General features: G+C 53.4%; 9 protein-coding genes across 9 annotated transcripts; 7 read left to right on the forward strand and 2 right to left on the reverse strand.

The window, feature by feature from the left end:
• Positions 1-944: 944 nt before the first annotated feature.
• Positions 945-2,434, forward strand: N656DRAFT_773071 (uncharacterized protein). Its single transcript, XM_064813991.1, has 3 exons — positions 945-1,038; positions 1,110-1,388; positions 1,461-2,434. The coding sequence occupies exons 1-3, from the start codon at positions 1,029-1,031 to the stop codon at positions 2,099-2,101; spliced, it is 930 nt and encodes a 309-aa protein (XP_064674632.1). The 5' UTR covers positions 945-1,028; the 3' UTR covers positions 2,102-2,434.
• A 3,450-nt stretch (positions 2,435-5,884) lies between these two features.
• Positions 5,885-8,492, forward strand: N656DRAFT_793596 (kinase-like protein; the record flags this gene model as incomplete). Its single annotated transcript, XM_064817185.1, has 4 exons — positions 5,885-6,039; positions 6,811-7,598; positions 7,659-7,996; positions 8,052-8,492. The coding sequence occupies 4 exons, from the start codon at positions 5,885-5,887 to the stop codon at positions 8,490-8,492; spliced, it is 1,722 nt and encodes a 573-aa protein (XP_064674633.1).
• Positions 8,493-8,504: 12 nt separating this feature from the next.
• On the forward strand, positions 8,505-9,071 carry N656DRAFT_8913 (uncharacterized protein). The gene is made up of 2 exons (XM_064819385.1): positions 8,505-8,709; positions 8,866-9,071. Exons 1-2 carry the CDS (start codon positions 8,600-8,602, stop codon positions 8,996-8,998), a joined length of 243 nt encoding a protein of 80 aa, XP_064674634.1. The 5' UTR covers positions 8,505-8,599; the 3' UTR covers positions 8,999-9,071.
• Positions 9,072-9,404: 333 nt separating this feature from the next.
• N656DRAFT_773074 (uncharacterized protein) lies at positions 9,405-11,539 on the reverse strand. The gene is made up of 3 exons (XM_064813992.1): positions 10,760-11,539; positions 10,228-10,706; positions 9,405-10,148 (listed from the first exon to the last, which is right to left on the reverse strand). Exons 1-3 carry the CDS (start codon positions 11,285-11,287, stop codon positions 9,863-9,865), a joined length of 1,293 nt encoding a protein of 430 aa, XP_064674635.1. The 5' UTR covers positions 11,288-11,539; the 3' UTR covers positions 9,405-9,862.
• Positions 11,540-11,710: 171 nt separating this feature from the next.
• N656DRAFT_773075 (uncharacterized protein) lies at positions 11,711-13,730 on the forward strand. Its single transcript, XM_064813993.1, has 3 exons — positions 11,711-11,991; positions 12,118-13,067; positions 13,127-13,730. Exons 1-3 carry the CDS (start codon positions 11,883-11,885, stop codon positions 13,487-13,489), a joined length of 1,422 nt encoding a protein of 473 aa, XP_064674636.1. The 5' UTR covers positions 11,711-11,882; the 3' UTR covers positions 13,490-13,730.
• Positions 13,731-15,287: 1,557 nt separating this feature from the next.
• N656DRAFT_699203 (uncharacterized protein) lies at positions 15,288-18,103 on the forward strand (the record flags this gene model as incomplete). The annotated part of the gene is made up of 5 exons (XM_064810769.1): positions 15,288-15,554; positions 15,650-16,776; positions 16,849-16,967; positions 17,021-17,255; positions 17,347-18,103. 5 exons carry the CDS (start codon positions 15,288-15,290, stop codon positions 18,101-18,103), a joined length of 2,505 nt encoding a protein of 834 aa, XP_064674637.1.
• Positions 18,104-19,500: 1,397 nt separating this feature from the next.
• On the forward strand, positions 19,501-21,668 carry N656DRAFT_9121 (uncharacterized protein). Its single transcript, XM_064819397.1, has 3 exons — positions 19,501-19,749; positions 19,809-20,316; positions 20,374-21,668. Exons 1-3 carry the CDS (start codon positions 19,623-19,625, stop codon positions 21,251-21,253), a joined length of 1,515 nt encoding a protein of 504 aa, XP_064674638.1. The 5' UTR covers positions 19,501-19,622; the 3' UTR covers positions 21,254-21,668.
• A 1,971-nt stretch (positions 21,669-23,639) lies between these two features.
• On the reverse strand, positions 23,640-24,469 carry N656DRAFT_773078 (uncharacterized protein). The gene has a single exon (XM_064813994.1). The coding sequence runs from the start codon at positions 24,188-24,190 to the stop codon at positions 23,747-23,749; it is 444 nt and encodes a 147-aa protein (XP_064674639.1). The 5' UTR covers positions 24,191-24,469; the 3' UTR covers positions 23,640-23,746.
• Positions 24,470-25,221: 752 nt separating this feature from the next.
• Positions 25,222-27,477, forward strand: N656DRAFT_825296 (GMC oxidoreductase; the record flags this gene model as incomplete). The annotated part of the gene is made up of 3 exons (XM_064818444.1): positions 25,222-25,623; positions 25,684-25,711; positions 25,762-27,477. Exons 1-3 carry the CDS (start codon positions 25,616-25,618, stop codon positions 27,475-27,477), a joined length of 1,752 nt encoding a protein of 583 aa, XP_064674640.1. The 5' UTR covers positions 25,222-25,615.
• Between the last annotated feature and the right edge of the window lie 154 nt (positions 27,478-27,631).

Below are 27,631 nucleotides of genomic sequence, written 5' to 3' on the forward strand. Positions count from 1 at the left end.
AATTGTTGCGCACAATGGGGCGTGACTCCACGAAACCCTGGTTTTTCCTGAGCAACAATCTCCATTTTCCCGCCCCGACAGTTCGGGTCGCAGTAGGGGATCAGGTCATCAAAACACCAGGCTGCAAGGGTGAGGTTACCTCGAAGGGTGGTATTGGCAGATCTCGTTTGCGATAAGATCCTCGTCCAGGGCTACCACGACCGACGACACGACATGGGGATCCTCACACATGCCAGTGTTGCCCCTCAGCTATCTGCCGGCAGAACATCACCTTAGCTCAGAACCAGCATCAATCCACCGTCTTTCAACGCTAATGGCTTCTCTTTCTTCGAGATCCAGGCCCCGATCCAGGAAACTTCAAACTTGGTGTCTGGTGTTTCGGGACTCGCAGCAATACGCGAGGGGAATCTGACCATATGTGCGAGATTAGGTATATCAAGTCGGCATGACCGAGATCATTACAACCCAATGCTTCACTCTTCCTAATTAAGGTAACCATGTGCTAAGTGGTTTCGTCCCAAGTGTGAAGATGAAAACCTAAGGGGCTGGATATGGCTAAGTACCTTCGCGTACCTACTAGGCATACTGGTAATCACCACCCAAGCTGAGTGAACCTTGGTAACGAAGGTGCCTCCCTCCCTCTGATCAAGCCCATCGATTTCAATTTCCCTTCCAGTTAAAAACCTTTAGTTTCCTTAAACCAGCGCTTTCGTTCGCCCGACTTTCGTTCGGCCATCTTCCTTTCGACCAACATTCTTTCACACATTACACTTGGTTCATGGATCGAAATTCGAGAATAACGACACTGCACTAACGAGATCCTTCCTTTCGGCGCCGAGAATTCGAACCGGTGTGTAAGGCTCTACCGCGAAAGAGCAGCTCGAATCAAACTTCAAGGAGGAAACCAAGAATGGAATTTTCAAACCAACTTCCCATCGAACTCATCGAAATCATTGTTGAGGGCCTTTGCCCTCACTGCACTCCGTTGCCACGAAGCCGCGCTTGGTACTTTCAGGGCCATCTTCACGATGGTGTCTGGTACGAAGAATTCCGTTGTGTTTCTGCGCTTGCTTCCCTCTGTGTGGCATCGAGAAAACTCAACATCGTAGCAACACGACACCTCTACCACAAACCTCTCTGCCGAGAATGGTGGCTACTCTCGCGGACTCTCATCGTTCGGCCAGACCTGGCTCGCTTCGTCAAGGCACTGCATCTTAGTCCGGAGCTTAGTCGTATGCCGTACGGATACGCAATACCGACGGAGGTTATCAAGTACTCCGAGCAACAGGGAGGACTGATGAGTGGACCGCTGAGGGATGGGAACGCCCACTCTAAAGCCTTCGGAATGGGGTGGGAAGAATTGCTCGGGCAGAACACCTCACAACCAGGTCCTTCACCTCCAAAGTTCCCACTGACAAAGTACTCAGTCAGTATATTGACCAGTCTCTGTCCGAACGTAGAGGTCTTTCACGGCAAACTTTACTACCAGTCCGCCTTCCTATTGTATCCTCCGCAAACCATACCACACTTGCGGACTGTCGTCCTCCAAGCAGCACGCACGGAGTCAATCATAGGCATAGCAACATTCACCAGCCTTGTCCAAACAGCACCAAATATCACCACTCTTGTGTTTCGATACGGGAGTGTGTCTTGGGAGTTGCCCTCGCCGTTGACGCTTGACAAGGTCACTCACCTGGACTTCCAGGCCTGTTCAATCGACGAGATCTCGCTAAGGCGCGTCCTTGCTGCGTGCCCAAATCTGGAGACGCTGGAGTTAGATATGATCGGCGCCGATGAACATAGCTTCCATGTGGAGCAAGTCACTCTGTATGAGGTCACACGCGCTCTGGTCAGGCGCGCACCGCCTAGCTTGAAATACGTTTGCCTTTATGGCGATGACAACAGAGTGTGGAAGGATGGTTTGGAAATGGACCGTCACATATCTACGCAGGACAAGATAAAGCAGGTTTTGGGAGAACGCGGGATCAACCTCGAGATTTGGGGGCCCGCTTTAGCTTGCCCGCATCACGACGAGCCTTCCGATTCGGATTACCACTTGCATCCCGATTCGGGTGACGACGAGCATCCCGAGTCGGATTAACTTGCTAGGCGGCGAGCTAATGGCCTATGATTCATACCGCCATGCCACGATACAGACCTCGCGGTCACCCGCCTGGACAGGTGCTAGTTCGCTAGCACTTCTTCCGCACAGCCTGATCTTCTCGAGCATGTGGTGTGCTGCTACTTCCAGCGGCGGCAAGGCTCAACCGACACTAAAACGAATCTGAGACGTTATATCATCCCGTATAACCCAGGAAATCGGACAGTGGATGGTTGAGAAAACGTTAAGTTTGGTGTGGAATTCGTGAGCAATAGAAGCACATCAAAACAGCCATCGTCTCTATCCTATCGCTATGGCCACGTTGCATTTCAAATATCTAGGAGAAAGTAGCAGGGAACTTCACATGTAATTGCCTTATCGGTGACCTAGGATCTTCGTAACCTTGATTGGGAATCACCGTTGACAGCATAACGGTATAGATGAACTGTCGTGATGTATTTCGCGATCATTGAAGTTCCCATCTTTCAACAAGAGGACTCAGCCCTTTGTTTCCCTCAAGACTCTGGAGACTTAAGCATGACCTATAGTAGCACCATCTTGATTGATGTAGGGGCTAAATAAAGTGTAGTTCATTTGTGTGATCTATAGGAAAATCAGTGGAGCGAGAAGTTGAGGCACTTTAGGTGGACAACTTCCAACTGCTATATATAAGCCCCCTTTGTACTCCCTCGTAGTTATACAAACAAATTGCTAGCCCTAAGCTTTCCATTCATGCTAGAGCCAACTACGGTGGCTATATATGTAAAGCGCCATTTGATCTATCGACGATGTCTTTCCACAACATAGTTCCACACAGCAGCCCTCACTCGATTCATGTTGATTGCTGGCTCGAATGACTCTGACACGGGTGCTGGACATCCTGTGCGCGCCATAACCGTCTACCAGGTGGATTCTCATACCTACTTGAACCAGCCTAGGCGGGTTCGCAAAGTTTCTATGCGGTTCGATTGATGATGCTATCTCATCTTGGCCACGTTACCAGTGTCATGACTGAATGGAGTTTTCCTGACACCAATCATACGGTAGCAAATGACAACAAACGAGCAAACGTATGTGGTCGACCGGCAGCGGGCTGTGATGGCAAGGCTAAGTATATACTGTAGGTACCAGTCTTGATTCTTGAGGTCTATCTAACCACAGATAGAATTTCGAGAATCGAGTGGGTGGGCTTGGAAGCCGTGATGTGATGTTGGTGTTGTCGACTTCTTTAGAAGGCATATCGCAGTACCAAGCAATATAGTTCAACTACCGGGAACTGGAGCAGGCGGGACATACTGACCCCAAGATGGTCTGCAATCAATCCGATTATAGCTATACCGTACTCACCCGTATCGGATCGTAAGTAAGAAGAATCTTCTCGCTTCCGATTTACACCTTACTAGGGGCTGCCTACAATTATAGAGGGTTCTATGGACTTGTAGTTGCTTGTTGGAGTCCGCGTTGTCAAGCTGGTGGGTGATTTTGGGTTGGCAGTGAGGTTGAGGCTCTCGAGGAACATTCATGGGATAAGAACTTCTCTTGGATAGTTATGCCTTTTGAGGAACAATAGAAGCCTGCTAGATTCAGTGGAGGTTATTGGGCAATTCATGCGCTTCTATCAGGTATCACTGGTGTCGCAATATAAGCCTGGGTTTCCTAGAATGCCATCAAGCGGACGTGATGGGTGTCGTCATCGCCATGGCCTTGCGCAATCTGCGAACAAGAAGGCATTGACGGCCTGGAGAGTACGGAGGTCTGGGAAACCCATCTGGGTATAGTTGGCTGAATAGGCGAGCTGCATATTAAAGAGCTCATTCACTTGAAAGTTGAACGATTGCTAACGTTAATAATGGCCGACTTGGAAACAAATCGGTCAATCTGGAGTCACATGCTGGTTTTGAGTCTCAGGTAGCGTTTGTTGTGAGGGTTGAATCCTAAATAAAATCGAGTTCCATATGTACTGTATTTGTACTGTATCCGTACTGTGAGACGTACAGGTAAAATACAGTAGCGACATGAGCTAGTACTCTACAGTACATTGCAGTACCTGTATGCTCAGTACAATGCTCTGTATCCGTAATTCAGGTAGTTCCTAATCACTGCTTCATCCCCCGGCATCCCACTCCAAGTCCAAAGATACACGTCCGAAATATGGTGTGTATTGTGTATACTTCGTGCATACCGTACAAATTCTCCGGATCCGTACAAGTAATTACTCGCGTCAAGGGACGAGCGGAAGTATCCATTCATTTAATTGTACTTTGTACTTCGTACTTTACACGATATGACAAGGATGCTTAGACTGGCGATGGAACTACGTTCGGATGATTGATGCACATGTTGATGACGGAGGCAAGACGGTGGAAGTCATATCACTTGTTGAATCAAATGCCACATCGCCATTTTGTCACTCTTGGGGTTCTAGTAATAAGGGATGGAGATTGGAGGTGATGGTGAGAGTTGTGCTGCGCCCTGTGTGCAATAAGGTACAAATACTCCGTACTTACCAGTACATCCCAAGTCGCGCGAATGCCGGTTTTAGAATCGTCGCAGAAAAGCACCCTCGATCGATTCGCGTCGCACTGTAGAGTGGAGACGGCTATCAGTGTCTTCCCCCGTTTGTCAATTTCGAACGCCAGATTCTCACCACGCACCTTGCCATTCCAAGTCTATCAAACACGTCTTCCCAATACACAACTCGCCCTCGATTGCTGCTCTTCTCTATTCATTACCTATGTCTTGGCACCGATTCTTCTGTGCTTTTCTCGACGAGCCAAGGCCGTTTAACTAAACCACGGTGCCAGTTTCAGCTGCGCCTTCTGAAGGGAGGACTTCTCACGAGTCTGCCCTGCCCTGGCGCATACATATCCGGTCTCAACAAATCGGCCTGCAGGCAACGCACGTCGGCGGACCCAACCTTCCAACATGTACAAATTCCTTGCTTCATCGCCTATGACGTCCTTGCCGTGACTCGGCTAAGAGCAAAAGCCCATCCAGTGTAGTTACCTTACATAGCACAATTCTGCGACAGTTTGCCATCCAGTGCTCAACACCCACGTCAGGTAAGCTTCCAGTTTGTTGTTATGCGAACTTGAAGGCAGCCCCAGCGCCCAGTGCCCAGCTCCTGCCCCTCCTCCCCTCAATCAAGCCCTTCTGGATCAGCTCCCGCCGTCGGTCCGCACCAGGCCCAGCCAGCCCGCGCCCGAGACAGGCCCAGGTTACCTTCGACAATCATACAGACATCCAGCCTACGACTCTATTTGACCCTGGATTTTGCGACTGCGAATCCGCATCCTCCTAGCCGCTTGCGTGCTGGAGATCCCCACCTTCGCGCTTCGCTTTAACCTAGATTCGGCATGGGTAAGCCGGGCTATGAGGGTTGCACTCCCACTTCCTGAGGCAGACACTGGCAAAACGAGCATCCAGCCACCACTCCTTCCTCATCGATTGTCGACAGCCAAAGACGAGGCCCAGTCGAGAAGCGCGCATCCTCATCGCGACAGAGCCACCCCAGCCTTTCCCCTTGCCGACGACCCGCTCCCCGACGTCGAATCAAACTGTTGTGCATATTAACCTTGCCACGACCCGATGCTCTGGGCACCAAATTCGCTAACAGAGCCATCGCCGTAGGCCTTGACGAATCTCCCCCGGTCGACAGCGCCGCACTCTCGCCCGCCCCAAAACCCTGACCGACATCGTTGCCGCCGGGACTGCCACGCGTGCACCATCACTATCGCCAGGCCCGTCTTGTCTGCTTAGCTGTCGATTTCTCACTCGCGCATAATGAACGGAGCGCAAATCACAAAGGAGGCAATGGCGCAAAAGCCATCGCAAGGCTCGACGACATCACAGGGTGCGTCCGCCAACGGCAACTCGGCACTGAACAAGAAGAGGAAGAAGGACGGCTTGAAGCCTATCATTACGACCGAGGGCCCCGGGTACGTGCATCTGCGCTTTTTTCTTGCTCCACTGCATGATCGATTCGTGCCATCCTCTTCTTTGTTTCTAGAATGTGTTTGCATCCCATCCCGCCGCCTCAGCTTGTGTGCGCGATGTGTCGCCGCCTGGGCGTTGCAAACACCTTGCGCTGCGGTTTTTCTCGAGAGATGGCGGGGTGCGACAAGGGGGTCATAGGCCCATGGACCCATGGAGGGGAAATGGCAGCGTCCATGCGGTGCTGCGGCATTGCCTACGCAGCACTGGTCCCAAGGGGACTGATCCACGAATACAAGGTATCTTTTGTTTTGGCTCTAGTGAGCTGCGGCGTTGCCCATCGTCGCACCGCCCCCCAAATCCCCTCCCTCTTTCTTACCGCTTCTCAACTCCTCCCACTACGTGTAGAAGAGGCAGAGTGATCACCCAAGCCTGTCAAAGCAACCTCAGCATCATCTAGCTTATTTTCGCGTTGGTCCCTATTGCACCCGTCCAGTTGGTCTCCAAGATGAAGACCATGTTAAAGACAAGGTCTCCTCCGCTTTTCACTCTAATTACCATTTCTGCATACACTACACTTTGCGGTACTTGTTACTGTTTGGGTCAGCCGAAAGTTCGGCACTGTGCGCAACATTACTACTAGCCTGCCTAACATGCCCGCGCCGCCGCCCCGCCACCATCTCTGCCTCGTTGCAATGCCGTTTAGAGATCGGGCGATTGCGTCGGCTCGAAGCGCTGCTATCTAGCAAACCTTCTGCTTACACATTGATTTACAGGGCCGCTCATCTCGCCCAAGTCATGACACATTCGCCGACATCGTCTTCCTCACCTGAGGACCCCGCCGAGAACACTGCCGACGAGGAAGATTCTGAAGATTATTGCAAAGGAGGATATCACCCAGTCACGATTGGGGAAAAGTTTAAGGACGGCAAATACACCGTTGTGCGGAAGTTGGGTTGGGGTCATTTTTCAACCGTGTGGCTATCAAGGGACAACACGACTGGCAAACATGTGGCGCTCAAGGTCGTACGGTCAGCGGCACACTATACGGAAACCGCCGTCGATGAGATCAAGCTTCTCAACAAGATTGTCCAAGCAAACCCGAACCATCCCGGTCGCAAGCATGTCGTGAGCTTGCTAGATTCGTTCGAACACAAAGGCCCAAACGGCACCCACGTATGTATGGTGTTCGAGGTCCTGGGCGAGAATCTTTTGGGCTTGATCAAAAAGTGGAATCACAGGGGTATCCCGATGCCGCTCGTCAAGCAGATCACAAAGCAGGTGCTGCTGGGCCTCGATTATTTGCACCGGGAATGTGGAATCATCCACACGGATCTCAAGCCAGAGAATGTGCTTATCGAGATCGGCGACGTTGAGCAGATCGTGAAGAAGGTGGTAAAGAACGAACCCAACGATAAGGAAAACAACAGGAACGGCCGTCGCAGGCGTAGGACGCTCATCACAGGCAGTCAGCCCTTGCCGTCACCGCTCAACGCAAGTTTTAGCTCTGCGTCGCTATTTCCATCGCCCGGTTCGCACAGCCTCGGCCAGATGCTGCATGAAGGTGAGCTGAGACGCCTCGCTGCCGAGGCCACGCTGGCGCTTGCTGACTATTGCCGAGCAGGTCCCTTATCCAAAGAACCGTCGCCGAGACCCGACAAAGACAGTGGGGAGGACAGCCAAAAACAGCGGGAAAAGACGGCTGATATTCTCACGAAGGAAGTTTCGGGCATCTCGCTAGACAAGTCTGCTACCCCTCTGTCGACAACAGGCGAGAAGCGCAAGGCCGAGGATATGCAAGGCTTTGACATCATCAGCGTCAAGATCGCCGATCTCGGGAACGCGTGCTGGGTCAACCACCACTTTACCAACGACATCCAAACGCGCCAGTACCGCTCTCCCGAGGTGATTCTAGGTGCCAGATGGGGAGCAAGCACAGACGTATGGAGCATGGCCGCCATGGTATGCAGTCATCGCCCCCTCAGGTTTGCTGGCCTTCGGGACTAACATAACACAGGTATTCGAGCTGATTACAGGCGATTATCTCTTTGACCCCCAGTCCGGCACAAAGTACGGAAAAGACGACGACCACATCGCCCAGATCATCGAGCTGCTCGGACCGTTTCCCAAGTCGTTGTGTTTGTCGGGCAAGTGGTCGCAGGAGATCTTCAATAGAAAGGGAGAGCTGCGGAATATCCATCGGCTGCGGCATTGGGCTCTCCCGGATGTCTTGCGGGAGAAGTACCATTTCAAGGAGGATGAAGCCAAGCGCATCTCTGATTTCCTCATCCCCATGCTGGAGCTCGTGCCCGAGAAGCGGGCGAATGCAGGCGGCATGGCGAGCCACGTTTGGTTGGATGACACGCCGGGCATGAAGGGTATAAAGATTGATGGGGTTGAAGTCGGGAGTCGCGGGGAAGGCATAGACGGCTGGGCAAGTGAAGTAAGAAAGCGGTAGACGTGCTTTGGCTTGGATTATCTGGCTCCGGACCTGTTGGCCACTCTAATCCCCTGATCGACACCGGCGAGCCGTGATAAGAAGAATCACCTTTGTTCGGAAATCGGATGGTTTTGAAGTCAGACTTGGCCCCTATCAGCTGGGTTATGCTGCACTTCTGGGTTCGCCTTGCCGGCTGCTATTCGGCTCGGGGATTTCAGGGCCCCCTTTCACCCGCGTATGATGATCTAAACACGACGAGCTTTATATTCATTCCCTCAGGATTTCCCCCCAGCTTCTTGCTGCTGCTGATTATGGGGCTCTTCTGCGTACTTGATTCCTACTCTTTGTTTCTATACACGATCTCCTAACCATATGTTCTTTCTTTGCACAGTACTATCTCGATTCCACCCCTTTCAACATCCTTTATAAAGACGAACTGTTGCAAGAAGATTCCTACTGGATGTTTGGCTTCCCTGCCTCAGGTGGCTGCCGTGGTTACGGATGATGACGGAGTAGATGAATGAATACGTTATACGTTATCCATATTCCAGCGAAGTTTTACATCTTCACTGTTTGCGCTGTCCTTCCTAATTGCTGCGTTCCCTGTTTTTCAGTCCCATCCTGTACCTCGCGATTATGACGGGGAAGACGAAACTTGGGTGGGTTATCATTAGTTTTGGCCCTCTTGTGTTGTCGCCAGATCTGCTGTTTTTACCCTGAACGGGATATGATACAACCCAATGTGCCACGAGAAAATGGCGTATACCTTACGACTCTGACAGCTACAAGTAGTAGTCTTTGGTGTGCCTTCTCCTCTCTCTACCTCTTCTTCATTCGGCTTCCTTTTCATCAACTTTTTCTTACGTTGCATTTGCTTGCAGACTATTATTTGTTGGTTGGCATGATTTCTCTCACAACACCATGGAAGCGGCAGCGCTGGAGACTTGTTTAGAGGAAGAGCGGGTAATTAAAAGTGTCTTGCATGTTTATAAGTCAACTCCTGCCCCTGGACACTACCACCGTGGGACACCTTCCCTGCGCTGTCCCGGAAAGGAATCAGACGATCCAGACCTCATGCTAAGCTATGCGTAAGGGCAATCTCTCGCACCACTCAGGAGCAAATCATCACTACCAGAGCTTGGTCAAATTGGCCCTGTATCTGCCACTCTGTTTTCCCGATCGTGCTACTCAGCCTATGGTGAATGCCCAAAAGAACCAAGTCACGCAGCGTCCCAAATCACGCGACAGTCGTCAAATCCCATTACCCTCCGCATGCCCGTTCGTCCCAACCAAGGGAATTGAAGTAAGATACTTTCGTTAGGACGACCTTGCGCTAAGGTAGCTCAGCTACCTGGAATAGGCGAAGGCCAGTCCATCTGAAAACCCATTTAGCGCTTCCCTGCCTTACCCTTCTGCGTCATCCTCCGGAAGGCTTCCATGCCACCGGTTCCAATGGGCCGGTGATCAGCGCGGCGGGAGGCATCGAAAGTGCTCCGCGGGGCAATCGTGTAGCTCGCTGGGAGACCGGCCGGCTGAGCGCGGTTCTTCTTGGTCTCGGGGGCAAGCAGGCGCTCTCGCTCAAGCTCGAAGCGAGTCTTGCCGGCGGGCCGTTGGGTAAGCGTGATCTGCGAGCCGCTTACCGCCGCTTCCTGACGCTGAGCCATCTTTGCGGCGCTATGGTTGGGGGAAAAAAAAGACAGGTTAGCGTCTGTGTCTTGCCTGCGTTCAAATGATTGGGAACAAATTCACATACACAAAGTCAAAATCACGCGTTTCAATTTGGCGCTTCTTGTAGTCGTCCGTCCGCTTGAGGATTGGCCGGCTCCACTCTCCCACAAGGCGCTCGGCGATGCGCTTGATGCTGGCCTCAGGTCGCTTGCTTTTGGTATAGAAGAAGACGACTTTGCCTATCCCACTGCTGAGGAGTACGTCTTTGTTGATTGGCAGTTTTGCGAGCGCATTGAAAATGTCGCGCTGGATGTTGTACGCTGGGAGGCTCCCGTCATTAAGGGGCTCAAGCAGGTATTTGACGGACTGAAGGAAGTTTGTCTCAGGGTCGAGAACAGCATCTTGGACGGAGGTCCGGTTGAGGAGCGCTGTGACTTGGGGAAGGAGCTTGAGCTTGTGTGTCGCAGCCATATGCTTGTCGCGGGCTTCGTTATCTGCCACACAGGCCTTCTCAATTGCCACCTTGAGATTCGCGATTTGGTCATCGAGTGCTTCCTCGAGGTCCTGAAAGTTGTCAGTTAGGGACATCCCATTATTGGAATCGCGTCGGCACGTACAATCTCGTCCTTCTTGCGCCTTCGCTTAGTAGGATTCTTTAGGGCATTGTCCATGGCTCGTTGGATTGCCCGACGGCGCCGCTCTTCCGGTGTCAAATTCTCCTCAACTACCTGTTCCTCTTCCTCTTCGGCCGCCTTCCTCGCAACGCGCTCGCTATCCGTAGCACGTGTTTTCCGTGGTCGACCCTCTAGATCCCCGACGTCACCAACATCGTCGTCATTCGCCCTCGCTCGCTTCTTCGGTCTGCGGCCCTCCTTTGGCTTCTTTGTCGTCTCGCCATCTGTCCGCTTTCTCTTGGCTGCTTTCAAGGTTTTCACGACATTCTCGTCGATTTCCACGGGTTTCTCTTCGAGGGTTGGATCATAGTCCTCGAACTGCTCTTCGTCGATTTCTGAAAGGAGGTCGGAGTCTTTGTCGGAACCAGCATCACCGCCGGCGCCGCCCTCCTGAATATTATCCGGGCTTTCGTCTTCGCGATGCTGGGTAGCCTCACCGGGCGAACCCGCAGGCGAATCGGCAGCGGACATGGCGATTTTTGTTTTGGTTGCTCGAAAGAAAACGCAAGGCAAGAAATCCAGACCCAAGGTACTCTTTAGCAGAGGAATTCTAGTATTCCTGGCTGGTTGTTGGATCGTGGTTCAATTCAAAACGTGTTGGAGATGATAAATGCTCCTTTGTTGCTAACGGTTCCTTTCAGAAGGCTGCATCGGGGAGCAGTCAAAGTACTCCGTACTGGGCCTGTGCAATGAGATTAGCCGCAGATGACCCATGGACATCGTTCCTTCGTATGTAATGTAACTAATGCCTTGTATGAGTGTTCTATGCAATACACGTTACAATATACGCTCACGGTATTTACAGGCGGGGTGACTGCAGCCTTGGCGACTGTACATGGAAGTGGTGCATGGACCCGCCCCTTGTACTCCGTATGGAAGTTCAAATCCAGAAAACTTCCGTCCCGTGTTTACATTGCTTCGGGGTGGTTGCACCGACCACGCAACTCTGCGCACCTTCGACATTACTACGCCGGAGTGAAAAGGCGACAACAACCCGCCACTATCATCACCTATTGTATTTCTCCCTCAGTTAGCTTCGAATTGCACCAGCAGTACTTTTTGCGCCATGGAGCGTCGGGGTTTCGAGGCGCCCATGGATTGGGAATACCAATACCAACGGCCGGTTGATCACACCTCTAGTCCTTTTGCGAAATTCTCTCAGAAACAGCCAGCGGGTAAGTTTTTGTCGTCGGCAATCTACTTTAACATTCAGAGACGGATCTTGCTCGGGATCTATTCAGTGCCCGGCGAACACAGCTTACGAGTGATGGATCCGACTGACCGCGCACGGCTTCCTCTAGCAACCTTTGATTCGCCTTCGAAACCCGACCGAGGCAGCGCAAACCTGTTTGCTGCTGCTATGAGCTCGCCGCTCAAGTCGCAAGAATTTCGACCGCCGCAATCGTCGCTCTTTAACCCTCATCTGCAGAGCAAGCCATTAGCAGCGCCATTCCGGAACCCCTCATTCATAACACCGCAGAAGCATGCCAGTGAAATCACATTCTCCCCTGCCGAATCCAGCCCTGCCATGACCGATACATCAGAGATGCCGGCCGAGACACCCGAGGTTGACCGAGAAGAAGCGGACCTAGGGAAGATGAGCCTCCCGTCGTCCCCCACCAAGTCCCTCTTTGGCAAGACCGTGCTGCGAAATCATGCGTCTGGAAGAGGCGAGATTCCAAGGGGAAGCCGAGACAAGGTCCGGAAACGAAAGCGGTTGCAAAGCGACAGAGATGTTGGTAGCGCCCGGTCCCGGCTCGCCCTTGACTCCGGCGAGTCCGACAGCGATTGGCGAGAGTCGCAGGGGCCAAAGGTTGGCTCCAAGAAGGGAACTGGCAGGCAAGGGCCTCAACGTAGCTGGTTCGGTAACTTTCTCTCCGCCGTCAGCGACCACCCGAGTGCCCCGGCTATCTTGTCCAAATGGTTGCAACTGGGAATCAATTTCATCCTCGTCGGCATTGTTCTCTTCGGAATTTTTGGTATCGTGGCTCAGATACGCTCCGACTTGGCCCACGCAAACGAGAAAGCTCGGTCTTTAATTCTTGCCGAGATGGCGCTATGCAGCGATAACTACATAAAGAACAATTGCTCGCCTAAATCAGCTCGAGCGCCTGCCCTTGACAAGTCTTGTAACGACTGGGAGATGTGCATGAACCAGGACTCGTCAGCCGTCATGAAGGTCCAGGTCTCGGTACGAAATGTCGCCGAGATTCTCAACGAGTTTGTCGGTGTCTTGACAATCAAAACCTGGGTATGTCACGTCCGCCTAGCTTCTGCCATCCTACCCCATATGCTAACAAGGTACCACAGGCCTTCATCATGTCGCTTTTCCTGGTGGCGGTCGTCGCTAGCAACGTCGGCTTTGGCTTCCTCCGGGAATCCGCGCTCCCTCATCCTGCGCAGTCGGCAGGACCTTTGCACTCCCCTCCAGCGGTGACCCCAATGCTTGGATCGGCAGGGAGCTATCACCAACCGACTTTTATGTTGGCGCCTTTCACGCCTCAACACATGCACAAGAAGTACTTCGCAAACGATGCGACGGATACGGACAATTCGCCTGATATCCAATCGATTATGCCGCCGCCGACGCCCTCGCTCAGGAGGAGCCCCAGCAAAGGCGACAGGAGCTGGAGCCCCTCAAAGGGCTCTAGGGGCAGGAGTTCTGGCTATTAACTCATTCCCAGCTGGCTCATGTATTGGATCAGTCCAGTCCTACGGCGTCACCGCTGTAGCTGTATCATTATGTTCGTGTACAGTACCTTCGGATCGGTTTGTGCATTGAATGGCTTGGAGGTGGGATGCGTGACTTGGAGTTGGGCTGATACTCATCTATGTATGTACTTGCGGCACTTGAAGGGTTTAGTCACACAAGACAGATGCCGTATAGATATTTCAACTACCTGACTCCCAGTCCCACGGGCCGTCGTGTTGTCTCATACGGTTTTGCTCAGTGAAATCTTCAGAGGCGCTCGCCTGGCTACACGCGTATCACTATACAGCTGCACAATGCCAATCCCTAGGGAGGGAAGCGAACGATAAGACGGAAATGCCTCAGGGTCGCTCCTTAGCCCCTCAGTTCTATTGTTCTGGAACATTCGCAAACCGGACCTCTGGCTTGGCGCATCCCCTCATGGTGAGTGGATGGGCGGCAAGAACCGTTAGGTTAGCTCCAAAGGAGTATCGCAAAGGTATGCGTACCCGTACATACGAAGACGATAATGCACTAGTGATTTTACCGGTAGTTCCTGGAGCCGACCGCGTGAAGGGGGCGGGACTGTTAGGATGAAGACAACAATCGAAAGACTCCTGATCAATCGCATGCAGCGGGCCGCAGAAGATCAATGTAGAAGGCCATCAACTTATTGATAGCGGGCAGTACGATCCAGTATTGATTGGATGATGCATGCTGCAACCAGAGGTACACTGGCTCGAGGGAATTACCTATGTGAGATTCTCATGCCATGCAGAAGGAACAGATTGCGAGACCCGGAGTGCCGATGACTACCCTATCCTCAGGACCCTGTGCCTGTCCAGTGCCAGCCCGAGATTTCCGATCAAGCAATCTGGTGGAGCCGCGATTGTGCAACTTTACATTTTCCTGGGATCAGGGCAATTTTGTGACATCATTTGGACGTCCACGGAGCGGGGTTGTGGTGTCGATCAGAGCTTGCTGTAATGTTATAACGGTCTGAGCAGGGTTATGCTGCATCTTATCAATATCTTATATATAACTTGGATCATTCTGCACCAAGAGGAGACAACGTTTTTCGCAAGCCAGTTTGTTGAGCGTTAAGAATCGGCAGGAGCTTTGTATAAGATCAAACTTTTGCCCCAGCGATATGGTCCTAGCTCCCGGCGATGGGCCGTTTTTCCTATCGGGGTGGGGCACTTTGTTTTTCAATCTCTGCTCTAGCCAATCCCGGCCGCCAACCCTCGACGCGGTTCCAAAATCACCACGGTTCTAGAACCATCACGCAGCGGAAACTGCCAGCCCTCAAATTACACGACAACAAACCGAAACGTTGACCAAAAACTGACCAAACCTGATTCGGCTTTCAGAGGTACCTGAGTCCATTCGATGTGCTTCGCGTTTCTTCTCAGTTCGACGCCCCTGCGTTTAACTTCTCAACACTTCGATCCAGTGGGTTAGTACCTTTTCTGTAAATCGCCATCCTGCCCCACTATACGATGTTCAGCGGTAGGCGGGCATGGATGGGAATTTGCACTTGCCGCCTCCGCATTCCCATAGCGTGCGATTTCCCCATTGCAGAAGCCGTCCCACTTGGGTAACTACCCTCGTCAACACCGACAACCCGCCCGCTGATCTCTCAGCCATCGGACGGTCCAGGGACCCTTAGCGCGCGTTTGGCGCCACGAGTCCCGAACAATTCCAGCTCTCTAGACAACATGGTGCTAATGCACCTCGGCCGGAACTTCGCTCGAGTCCATTCTTTGGGTTCCGCCTGAGAACATGGATCCGATGGAAAAGGATAAGATGGGTGAAGGGCACAACCCGCCCCCACCCCCGCCACACCCTTCTTCGGCTCCTCAAGTCGTTAGCAGCGGGCCGGGCGGGAGCATACCTGCCGCCGCTCCAGGCACGCCAGCTCCGTCTTCGGCCGGAGCTAGTACCCCCAGCTTTCCCACCGCCGTCGCCCCGAGCGTGTCAAAGAGAAAACGAGGTCTCGGCGTTGTTACGCCAAACGCGTGTACCGAGTGCCGCAAGAAACGCGCAAAGGTTTGTCCCCTTCGCGACCTGGACGTGGCTTGAGCCCACCTCTTCGTTGCGATGGCATCCCAATTCCATAAGCTCACAGATGACACTCCGCTCAGTGCGACGGACAAAAGCCGTGTGGCCGATGCAAGGCACAAAAAGACGTTGAATGCGTTTACGAGATTCCTGTTCGCCAATCCAAGGAAAACCTTCGCCACGAGATCGAGCAACTCCGACGCCAGCAGCGCAATAATGACAAGGTCCTTAATGCTCTTGTCCGCCCCGACCTGTGGGAAGAGGTCCTCAACCGGTTACGCAACGGTCAGAGCGTGGAATCAATATCGGAATGGCTTGGAGGGACTCTTCCATCGGGAGGCGGCGCACTACCTCCCATCAGCCCCCGGGTTGGCCACTCGGATGGCGGCGCCTCTGCCGTCCCTGGATACGCTCCCGGCGCACACGGGAGCTATGGGCCGGTCCCCCCTGGTCTGAATCCGATTAGCCCGTCCACCGTCCCGCGGCCGCATAGCAGCAACCATGATAGCGACCGGCAGAGCTCCTGGGGCGGCTACTCCACCCACACAACCCACGTCACCCCGGGCGCTTCACACCCCGATAGCATGGAATGGAATACTGACGCCATGAGGCGCCATCATCAAACGCATGACGGCTTATGGGTTGAGAACCAGAGAGCTCGTGGCCTGGACCAGGTTTTTGCCCCTGATATTCCCCAGATGCAAGTTTCGCCCAAGACATGGACCAACATCACGGGCGATTCGGGGCTTGTCCAGCATTTGCTGGCGCTCTACTTCTGCTGGGAATATCCCACCTTCGCTTCGCTAAGCAAAGAGCATTTCCTCAAAGACTTCATGGAGGGTCGCGCCCGGTTCTGCTCTTCCATCCTCGTGAATGCGCTATTGGCGCTGGGGTGCCGCTTCTCAAGCCAGCCAAACACTCGAGCCAACTCGGATGATCCGCACACGTCAGGCGACCACTTCTTCAGAGAATCCCAGCGGTTGTTCTATCTCGAGGATAACCATCATAAGTTAACCACCATCCAGGCTCTGGGGATTATGTCTATAAGAGAGGCGAGTTGTGGGAGGGACTCGGAGAGCTGGTACTATGCCGGCCAGAGCATTCGATTGGCAATCGAGATGGGACTACATCGACTTCAAAACGACGGTCAAGACGATGACGAAAGTGCAGTGCAAGCGGCGACCTTTTGGGGGGCATTCGCCCTGGACCAGTAAGGAAGCCCGGATATCCTCCTTGTCACCACTTCTTTTCACTTCCGATCTCGCAGCTAACCTACTCTCAGCGCGTGGTCCCTAGCGACGGGGTCACTGCCACAGTGCTCGTGTTTCCCACGGCTACCGCCGAAGCCTGCCATAATAGACGATATCGAGGCCTCACTATGGATTCCATATACTGATGACGGTAAGATCTCTTGCTCCGGTATTAGGATTGTAGGAGACTAAGGCTATCACCAGGCGCTCCACTCCAGCGTTCCTGCGAGCAGCCGTCCAATGTCCGCTCCGTATACAAATGCTTCTGTGAGCTGAGCGAGCTTGTTCACCAATCGTTATACATACTACATTCTCCCGGGCGGCCTCTCTCGAGCAGAGACCTGCTAAATATCTACACCCAGTACCTGAACTGGTACGACAGGATCCCTGAGGTGCTTCGACTCGGTCACAACTTTACTCCGGCCGTATTGTTCGCGCAGTGAGTTACTATGGTCTCGCCATGTCCATGTCTGGAATGGGCGCTTCCTGAGAATTTCCATCTCTCGGATTATGACTGACTCGCGAGGTAGCATGTACTATCACTTTGCCATTCTTCTCCTTTTTCGACCTCTCATCAAGCTTCGGATCATTGGCTCGAGCATATCCCCTAGAGATGTCTGTTCGCAGGCGGCGGACGCGATATCCGGCCTCCTACGCTCGTACTCCCAACTCTACACGCTCAGGCGAACGCCATCGTTCGTACCGTATTTTGTGCTGACATCATCGATCATGCACCTCGCCATTGCAGCAACAAGCTCGCCCAGCTCCGAATCCGCTGCTGGAGGCGCCGATTCAGTGCCAGATCATAGCCAGTCGTCGCAGTCGTCTCAGCAGCAGCCTAAGACCAATCCCCGCGTTTATGAAGCTATCACTCGTGGCATTGCAGATTTGACCGAAATGGCGCCATGCCACCATTTTGCGGAACAAGCACTCAACATCCTCCGGTTCCTGGCCAAAAAGTGGAATGTTGATGTCGAAACCAACCCGAAAGCAGAGGAACTCGGACAGTTTGACCCGTCTGGCTCTCATCATGGTACGCGACCAGTAACCAGCGGCCTGAATTTCTTCGCGCCCAATTTTCTCGAGTCTGACCTTAACCGTAATTGGGGCGGAGGCACAGCGTCTGGGACGGGCTTCGACCAAGGGCCTGGAACGAGGCCCACCGGCATTCCGGAAGTAGCTACCGCGATGGAGAATCCGTTGTTTTGGCCCTTTCCGATGCAAGGGCGTCCGATACTGCCTACTGGAAAGGCGCTGGAAGAAGCTGGTTTTGAGATGATTCACTGACAGTGATACGGCCTTTTGAATGAACAACACAGCCCCCCTGACTCGGATGTCACTGTCCCTTTCCACATCATCATCCGTTTTCTGCCTCTCCTGCCTATCACGGGGGAGGAGAGGAGAAGCGGGAATAAAAGTGACGTACGGAGTATGGTTATGGGATCCGCTTAGGTCGAAATCGGAAGATTAAGGATAGCATGGAACATTCCATTTGGTGTTGTCAGGCGGTGGCCATACCCTCAAACAGCATGTCAGGCAAGAATGGTTGGCGTTTGGTGTGGATCAGCGACACATCCATTTTTTCCCGCTTCGGTCCGCTGCCCGCACCTCATCAGAAAGTGAGGAAAACCGTTGTTTTGCAGAACTATGACCCACGATTGGCCCTGCGCCCGTCGTGAGGGCGAGGAGTACGACTCCAGATACCAAAAGCATCGCGGCTTGACTCTTCACAACCTGCCAAAGTGTTTAGACTACATAGGGTGAAAAGAAGAGATTACCCTTGTGTGGTAAGCCATATCATGCCAGCTCCATTACGACCATTGCATCGGGAAATGCGGCTTACGCAGCAAACCTGGTTCCTTGAAGTGTAGCTGACCACACGTCAATTCTCATCCTGTCAACTGTCGGTTATGAGCATTGAGCAGCCTGCTTCAAGCCTTCAAAGCCCTGCGGCATTTTGTCAAGTTGTGCTCTCCAACGTTAGTCGATTGTATTCCAGGTCCGCGAAGACATGGTCAAACGATTCCAGATGAACTTCTCGCCTTCTTCAGACTTTGGACGACAGGACACTCCTCCACCCAGTTCTGGGCCGTCGTTTGGGAGACCAGGCTGCGGAGAAGCGGGCCTGTCAGTATGTAGAGAGGCGCAGGGGCTGGCGATGTTCGCAAGACGCAAACACTCCCCAGCAGCGGATCGGGGAGACATTGAAAACGCACATTGATTGGGTGCCACATGCAGGCTTTCCGTTTCGAAACATGCGCTGGGTTGTGTTTCAGGTGGAACAAGGGCTCGCTTTGCTCGCACCAATCAGCGGGTTGCCATCTGCTGGATCCCTCCCGCAAGATGCGCCCTACGATCTTGCTGTACCCTGTCCCTGTCGTGCGGCCCAATGCCTCGAGTACATACATTGTATCGAACAGTAGGTGAGCTGTTCTCCTTGATGAACCATGACGGCGAGTAGCGAGCCTTCTGCGCCGCGCAATCTGCTCATTGCTCTCCCGACCCTTCGGTGCCGCGCCTCCCTTGCAGCAGAGTTCGTGCTCTCCTGGTTGGCTCGGCATCTGTCATCCACATGAGCTTGCCTCTTAATATCCCACAAGCGCCCGCTGCGCGGCCAGACCCGCCTCACCAACCCATTGTTCTTCTCCTTTCCTCTTTGCGGATCTTCAATTGGCGCCTGCCGTGATGGATTGATGCTAGTTCTCTCAAAGCCCTCGAGATCTGTCTGCGACGTGCGATATTCCGATAACCTGGCTGAAGCGCGGATCAAGATCGACTTAGGAGCGCCTTTTATAGCTGCTAAACTATGGATCCGTTCCGCAACCCGCCGGTCGACACCTTGGCCGCGGCTCGGCTTCACGTCCAGGCCCTGACCGATTGCGGGCTACCGCGCGAAGCTCTACTGCGAGCTGTACTCGAAAACTATAGAGATGGTAAAGCAAAGAACTACACCTCTGTTCCAACAAGAATTTTGTGGCTGACAAGGTGGCAGATGCGTTGTCGAGGATGGACACGGGATATCAACAAGAGCATCCACAGCCTGGCCAGCAAACATCGCAGGCACAGGGCATGATGAGCCAGAGCAGTCTCAACACGCGACTTTCCGTGTCGACAACGAGCTCGAAATCATCCGGGAGGGCAAGTGTCATGTCCACGGCAACCACGATGAGCTCAGTCTCGTCCCAAGGTGGAGCCGCAGAAGGAGCAACGCAACTGCACCCGCCCCCTGCGCCGCCCACGAAAGGGAGCAGCCGAGGATCATCAAAGCCTCAAGGCGCTTACTGGTGCACCTTTTGCGACGTGGCATTCCAAAGAAAATTTGACTGGAAGCGCCACGAGGATGAATTCCACGAGCGCTACAAGCGCTACCCCTGTCCGAACTGCAATCGCATGTTTTGGGGCTCCAACACATTTAACCAACACCACAAGAATGCCCACGGATGCACTACATGTCCCCATGCGGACAGTGTTGTGCAGTATACGCACCGAAAGCGGGCTTGGTATGTGCCATTCTGAGAGTTTTGTTGTCATGTTCTTGTTTCTAATAGTGTGGCCAGGGCGTGCGGTTTCTGCGGCGGGTACCAAGCCAGCCGTGACCGTTACTTCGATCACGTCGCCCGGCACTACGAAGACGGCTGCAATAAATCGCACTGGAACCACTCTCTCGTCATCTACGGTCTTTTGCACCAGCCAGCGATCAAGGACGCCTGGGAAAGGCTCAATGCCGCGCTATACGGCCACCTACCACGTAACCAGCATCCAAAGCTGCAGTGGGATCCCAATGGAACCGGGCATGCGCAGGGGTTTCTAGAGGGCGAGAGCCCGGGGAATCTGCAGGATCTTCTCGAGTTCTTTGACGAAAGCCGAGATGACCCGGAATCCTTAGCCCGTTTGGCCCATGACTCGGCCATCATTGTGCCTCGGCACCAGCTGCAGGCGGCTGCTGAACCGGCCCCGGCCCTATTATCAAGACCGACGTCCGCATCGCCGAAGCCTAAGGCCCCAATGAAGGCCGCGTCTTCGACAAGACATATGTCCGTCCCTCAACCGAACCCCCCACCACCCCCTCCATACGATGAGAGTCATGTGCGCTTGAAGAAACAGCGCAGCATAGCGCCTCTTCCGTCGACATTCGCGAAACCGGCTCCGGTTTTTGAGCAGCCGAGGATACCACCACAAACGCAGGGATTAGTATCATCTACTTTCGCACAGCCCATGGCAGCGGCAGCATCAGCATCGGGGGCATTCTATGATTTGACGGTTACGCATGTCCGGCCGCATATGCAACAACAACAGCAACAACATCAACATCAGCATCAGCAGCAGGAGTCGGTGGTGGCTCCCATGGGTCTATTTGAGGATTGGAGCAGCATGGCGGCCACGGTAGTGGACGACTCGTTATTTGCTGGTTGGCAGCATCTCGGGACGCAGCGGTGACAGCCTTTCTGTTGCGTTTACTGATTTTGGGCATTCTCTTCCCTTCAGAGCAAGCCTCTTTTCGCAGCGCGACCCCGGTCATATATGGTCGCTTTACACTAGCCATTCTAATGTTTTGTATGAGAAATCTGGTTAAAGGGTCAACAAACCCGGGACTCCGCGGGACGGGACAAAGAGAGGAGGATGGGAACCACAACATGACGGGAATCCTCGGATGGACTGGCATTCATCGCCTGGTTGGGCCAGAGGCGCGGTACTAGATCATGGAACAGGGTTCATTTTGGGGCGTTTTACTCAAAAAGAGGACAACGTGGATATCTGTTCAAGGAGTGCAGTTTTTGGGTAGTTTAGGAATTAGGAGTAAGATAGGCGCTGAACGAGTGCGCAAGTGCTCCTGGAACTCGGAGCAAGCCGGAGCGATAGACTGGTTACCGGAAGGGTACTATGAACAGGAAACTAGAAACCTCTAGATCTCAAGGCCTTGATCCGCGAGGCTGAGATAACACTGCATGTATTCCGTGTCATCAACGATCACGACATCTATCAAATCAACAATCATTGGTTCAGAGCTACCCACTCAGCTTATCATGCAGAAACCATTTTATTCGCGACACTACCTACTGATTGAGTAGTCCGCGATCGACTCCGTGATCTGTATGGATGCTGGAACCGAGCCTGAGGTGACATTAAGGTAAGTAGCTTGCAGTGATCTGCCAAGTTGTCCATGTCAACAACAGGCATCGTCACTTGGGAATGATTCCATAGGTATACTAGCTTGAGTTACTGTAGGCTGCAGCTGAGTAGTTGACGAACGGTAGCAACCTGAAACATGACTCGGAAGGGGTTTCCCTCAGGTGGCCGGACCATTCTGGTTCAGGTTGCCAGGCTGCATACATCTATTCACTCTATTGTACAAGGCATACAAAGGGTATGTTTACGTTTCATGGCGTCCAATTGCCATGTCACGTTTCCGGCTTATGATATTGTCGACGTAAGTCACCGCGCATTTGGGTTACCACTGCACATACTCACCGCAGACGAGGCTCTGAACTCACGTCAAGGGGATGGTTTGCCTGAAACCTCGAATCGTTGTTAATCGATGCCACAATATAGCTGGAGAGCAGCGGGCCATTGTTTACACCTGATACATGCTAGTATGAGTCTCGGGTTCCCGGGATTGAGCGGAAGTGTGCCTGAGTTGAACTTCGACTGATTGGGTTCCATGGAGGTGGGATGTATATTCAGGTGTGATGGTAAGTAAGATACCTGAGCCGGAGGTTAGGAACTTGAAATATAAACCGCCAGCCAAACCTTTCAGTCTGTCAGGTGCACGCAATGCCCTCCACAGATCGATCCTTGTCTAGAAGTATCTGCCATCTCTCATGTCTGCAGGGTGGGTTTAGCAACGCTGACGAGGACTCTCTCTTGCTGAGGCCGGATACCTTCCGAGAGAGCTCTTTCTGTTAGACAGCCCCAACTCAAAGCTAGCCGTCTGGGTGAAATTCCTCCTAGAGTTCGACGGACGTCTTGAGTCCGCTTCAACCCGCAAGTCATCGTATGTACCTGAGTCATTCACTCTGGTCTCTTTTCTCAGGCTGCTAACCTTGCTTAACATGAAGAAGGTATCACTAGGTCAGCGGAGTAATCAGGGGCACAACCCCATCCATGGACGCACCGGGCACCCATCCCCCCGGCCAGTCACCTGAACAGGCAACAAACACTCCGTCGTCGACCAGCAGCGGATCCAGCCAGAGACAAGCTTCGTCGGGCTTCTACTCTTTGAACTGCTGGCTGGGCGAGACGCGGCGAGAGGAGCCATGGAGCCAGCCAACAACGGGTCGGCCTGTCCTGCAATCGGACAACCAGAAGTGTCAGAAGTATGCTGTCAAACACAAGGATTGATTGGGAAGCTGAAGAAAGCACAGAGTTGAAGAATACTTCAAGTTGGAGGGTTGTCGGGAACCGTCCTGAGATGCCACAATTCTTGATTATTTTCCTTGGCAGTTGTTTTCAACCTGAAAATACCTATCCTGTTGTTTTTTTATTTCCGCTACTGGCCTTGACGGTCTTCATCTTTTTCTGGGAATGACGCCACCATAGGTACCTAATTAGGCGCCCGACGAGTGTGAACTGTGGAAACTGAAGTTTCTCGCTGGTAGAGATTGGATAAGGTATGGAACTTGAAAGCATCATGAACTCAACCCGTTCCTTCTTAAGCTTGCACGGACAGTTGTGTTTTTGGGCAAGAGTGATTCTTACTGCATTTGTACCTATGTATATAGACTATAGTTATGAATTCCGGATCACCCGCAGGTGGTCAAGTGGTGGACCAGGATGGATGGGACCTAGCTTCACATCATACCATATCACATTGAATATCAACTCTCTGGTTCTGCGTTGATGAGGGCTATATCGGCACTCAACCACAGGCTAGCGCACAGCGGCCGTGATGGTGTGCTCCGGCCAGGGAAAGAGCTATCAGGCCAACGGCGCTTACAGCAAAAATCCCCCCCTCTCCCCCGCTATTTGAACGTAGCCATGTCCATTTCCTCGCTCTTCGTCATCGTCTTTCTCCATTATGGCCCTCACAATCCTCCTACCCTCCTCGCGGTCGTCTTCATCATATATGCTTAGTCCGTGAGACGTGAGAAACCGGAACTCGCCTCCCCAATTCCGCTTCAGCCACTCCTTTTCCTCGGCTGTGTAACCCGAATCCAGTGAGGAACCAGTGAGAGGGGAAGGTGTACGGGAAGCAGATCGCGACGCGGCCCATCTGAGTCGCTCTGCATCAGGCCAGTTGGCGAGTATAAAGTATATTCCGTTCGGCTTTAAGAGTGACTGGACTTTAGCAGGCCCGATGGGAGGTCCGCTGAGTTGGAGGAGGGGGAGATTGCACCGTCTCTGGACACAGGCGAGCCGGTTGCCATGCCTATCCATGATCTGCCCATACGCGTCGTTCTTTTGCATTGGTCCAAGCAGGAGGCCATGGTAATCGCCGGTTGTCTCATTGCCCACGATATTGCATACGGAGGTGGGGACATGAGGACATTGCGCAGGCGGAGCTTGCCATGGGCCATGTAGCCAGAGCCCCGGGGGAACCGCTTGACTGGGATCTCAACATCACCGATACCAATTGCTTCTTGTCGGTCATCAACCACAACGGCGTCTATTAACGTTTTGAACAGTGTGTACGTGACAAACCACGCGCGGTCCCGGGACACGCTGAAGAAGCGGGGGAGTCAGATCACATCTACCTACGTCGTCGTGGTCAGTTTGAGCGGGGACTTACTGGACGTTGGAATTCATCGACACAAGCCAATCCGGGCATACAGCCGAAGTGAAGCGCGACTCGGAGGATGCCATGACTCTTGCCACCTCCTTACGTTGGGTCGACGACAGAAAGTAATGAGATTGGAAACAGAAAACAATGAGGTTCAAGACAGAAAGCGATGAGTTTCTTCACGGTGGGAACTAAGGAAAGGGGAATCAGAGCGGAGCCATCTCCGGCCTCCGGGACCCTTCAGGTTACTGAGCAGAAGAGCAAGACCTATGCACGGCACGATGAAACGCCATGGGGATCTTGTGAGTCGGGTCATCCCGTTGATACGCCAGATGCTGAAGGACGGCAGGGGGCCTTGAGAGCTTGAGATCGCCAAGGACGTGGTTCGTGGATTAAGAGAAGAAGAGATCGTATATATATACAAGCCCGCTACTGACCTATGATCCCTGCTTAGGGGCTTCGCCGGGCTGCGGTGAGAGTGGCACGCAAGACAACGATGTTGTCCGGGATAAAGCTGTCTTGTCAAAGTGAAAGCTTGCCATTCATAGTAGGTTACTGTGACGAGCATGTCGAATAAGGTGAATATTTGTTTTTGAAAAGCAATTCAATAGAAAGTGTCTGTCTGTAGATGGCCAATGGATGGGCAAGGCAGATTCACTCACTACTACAGTGACATCTCCCTCGATATCGAATATTGGCTGATCTCACTGCAGGGACCTAGTCCCAAAGAATATCACGCCGACATAAGCGATGCCCAAGATATTGGCTTTTGGGACATTGGCACAATTCCAAGCGTCATTTCTATTCGAGAACCACATTTTCCATCGCTGCGTCCCGTCCCAGCTGCAGGAACCATTGATGCTGTATGGGTCTTAGTCATGCACGGATGCATCCTCCGATGATATGCAGTAGCTGTAGAGTGAATGACGAAGGAAAGCATACAACATCCTGCACACCAGTGAGATGCAATCTCATGGTCTAGAGCAGTATATGAGTGAGCGGGATTCGCCCGTCGCCCCTGGGTATCCGTGCTCTCTGGCGTCCTGGGACCCGACTCCTGAGTTCATACAGCCTCAGACAACATGCTGAGGTGCGTCTTGTCCTCGCTTGCGCTTACGGTAGCCGTTTCATTCGCTGCGGATCCTGCTAGGCCACCACATGATCAGACGTTTGACTATGTAAGTCGAGCACATAAAGGCCTGGAACCACATCAGCTGACCGTTTGAAGATCATCGTCGGAGGCGGAACGGCGGGGAGCGCCCTTGCTACGCGATTGAGTCAACGGCTACCCCATGCCAAAATCCTGGTAGTCGAAGCCGGCCCAGCCGCCCTCCATGAGGACGGTATCAACGTCCCCGGCCTCAAGGGCTCCACACTGGGAGGTAGATATGACTGGAACTTCACCACAGTGCCTCAGCCTCACCTCAACAACCGCACAATCTTCACTCCGCGGGGCAAGGTCCTCGGCGGCACGTCGGCTTTGAACCTCCTGACCTGGGATCGAGCCTCGGCCGCTGAGTACGACCAGTGGCAGGCGGTCGGCAACCCAGGATGGAACTGGAACTCGATGACAGCCGCCATGGAAAAGGCCGAAACCTACCACGGCGGGCCCCCGGGATCAGGCACTTCCGGGCCCATCTCGGCCGTCATCAACCGCGTCAACCCAGCCCACCAAGAATCCTTCATCCCCACTGTCTCGTCAGCCTTCCCCATCCCCTTCAACCCGGACTCCCTTCAGGGTAACCCCATCGGGGTGATGTACCAGCCGTCCAACATCGCCCCAGCCTCGTACAATCGGTCCTACAGCGCCAACGCCTACCTGCCACTTGCCCGGCCCAACCTGACCGTGCTCTCCTCCACGCAAGTAATCAAGATCAACCTTGCCCCGAGACCAGGCCGTCAGCAGCTCGCGACGGGGGTGACACTTCTCAACGGGACTGTGATCCCGGCCCGGCGGGAAGTCATACTCTGCGCAGGAGCGATCCAGACGCCAAACCTCCTTGAACTGTCCGGGATCGGACTGGGGAAGGTGCTGCGGGCGGCGGGCGTCACACCACTGATTGAGCTGCCGGGGGTGGGCGAGAACTACCAGGACCACCTGCGGGTGCAGGTTTCGTTCCGCCTGCGTGACGAACACCTGCCCAACGGCGACAGTCTGCTCGTCAACGCCACCTTCGCAGCCGAAGAGTGGGCCAAGAGGCTTGCCGGTCAGCCGTCATTTTACGACGATACCGCGAGTGCTTACGTCTTTGCCAACTGGCGCCAGGTTGTGCAGGGCGGGAACGATGCCGCGCTGGTGGCCCTTGCGAAGGATGTGGTTAGTAAGGGTGCGCGAGATGTAGGCAGGGAGAAGAAGCTGGAGCAGCTGGGGGATATGACCGTCCCGCAGGTGGAGGTCATCTACTCGGATGGGTACACGGGGGTGAGGGGATATCCGCCCGTGGGGTCGCCGCTGCGCGGGAAGGGGTTTGTCACGCTCATCGGCGGGCTGATGCACCCGCTCAGTCGGGGCAGCGTGCACATTGACGCAGCGGACCCGCTGGGCAAGCCGGTGATTGACCCGCGCTTTGTAGATAACGAGTACGACATGGCCGGGCTGGTGGAGATTCTCAAGTTCATCAGACGGATTGCGCGTTCCGAGCCGATGCGGTCGGTTTGGGTTGACGAATATGAGCCCGGCGAGGACCTGGTGGTGACGGGCGACGACTGGAGAGAGTACATCCGCAACACGACGCTGACCATCTTCCATCCGATGGGAACGGCGGCCATGCTGCCGAGACGGGACGGAGGCGTGGTGGACTCGCGATTGACTGTGTACGGCACGGCGAATCTGCGGGTCGCCGACGCGAGTGTCATACCTGTCGAGATCTCAGCGCACCCGCAGACAGCCGTCTATGGGATTGCCGAGCGGGCTGCGGAGATCATCGTTGCTGCGCATAGTTGAGATGCTCGAGAAAGGGAAAAAGGAAAGGCGAAGGGGAAGATGTGTTGACAGGCGTTGAAGTGTTGCAAAGTTGGGTAATACAAAGGACCTAACGTTCCGTAGTGCCGAGAACTTTGAACAGCCCGAGGCTGAGTCTGCAACTTGTAATATGTCT

The sequence above is a fragment of the Canariomyces notabilis genome (genome assembly GCF_033297395.1).
Source record: "Canariomyces notabilis strain CBS 508.74 unplaced genomic scaffold N656scaffold_1, whole genome shotgun sequence".
Classification (NCBI taxonomy): Eukaryota; Fungi; Ascomycota; class Sordariomycetes; order Sordariales; family Chaetomiaceae; genus Canariomyces; species Canariomyces notabilis.

Excerpts from the sequence above, each read along its gene's own strand:
- N656DRAFT_773071 (XM_064813991.1), top strand. Across the intron at positions 1,389-1,460 it reads GCAGAACACCTCACAACCAG|AGGTCTTTCACGGCAAACTT; the intron begins GTCCTTCACCTC and ends GTCCGAACGTAG.
- N656DRAFT_8913 (XM_064819385.1), top strand. The coding sequence starts at position 8,600 with ATGGTTTTGAAGTCAGACTTGGCCCCTATCAGCTGGGTTATGCTGCAC. Across the intron at positions 8,710-8,865 it reads CAGGGCCCCCTTTCACCCGC|TACTATCTCGATTCCACCCC; the intron begins GTATGATGATCT and ends TTCTTTGCACAG.
- N656DRAFT_773074 (XM_064813992.1), bottom strand. The coding sequence starts at position 11,287 with ATGTCCGCTGCCGATTCGCCTGCGGGTTCGCCCGGTGAGGCTACCCAG. Across the intron at positions 10,707-10,759 it reads GGCGCAAGAAGGACGAGATT|GACCTCGAGGAAGCACTCGA; the intron begins GTACGTGCCGAC and ends GACAACTTTCAG. Across the intron at positions 10,149-10,227 it reads ACGCGTGATTTTGACTTTGT|CGCCGCAAAGATGGCTCAGC; the intron begins GTATGTGAATTT and ends CCCCAACCATAG.
- N656DRAFT_773075 (XM_064813993.1), top strand. The coding sequence starts at position 11,883 with ATGGAGCGTCGGGGTTTCGAGGCGCCCATGGATTGGGAATACCAATAC. Across the intron at positions 11,992-12,117 it reads CTCTCAGAAACAGCCAGCGG|CAACCTTTGATTCGCCTTCG; the intron begins GTAAGTTTTTGT and ends GGCTTCCTCTAG. Across the intron at positions 13,068-13,126 it reads TCTTGACAATCAAAACCTGG|GCCTTCATCATGTCGCTTTT; the intron begins GTATGTCACGTC and ends AAGGTACCACAG.
- N656DRAFT_9121 (XM_064819397.1), top strand. The coding sequence starts at position 19,623 with ATGGATCCGTTCCGCAACCCGCCGGTCGACACCTTGGCCGCGGCTCGG. Across the intron at positions 19,750-19,808 it reads ACTCGAAAACTATAGAGATG|ATGCGTTGTCGAGGATGGAC; the intron begins GTAAAGCAAAGA and ends ACAAGGTGGCAG. Across the intron at positions 20,317-20,373 it reads ACGCACCGAAAGCGGGCTTG|GGCGTGCGGTTTCTGCGGCG; the intron begins GTATGTGCCATT and ends TAGTGTGGCCAG.
- N656DRAFT_773078 (XM_064813994.1), bottom strand. The coding sequence starts at position 24,190 with ATGGATAGGCATGGCAACCGGCTCGCCTGTGTCCAGAGACGGTGCAAT.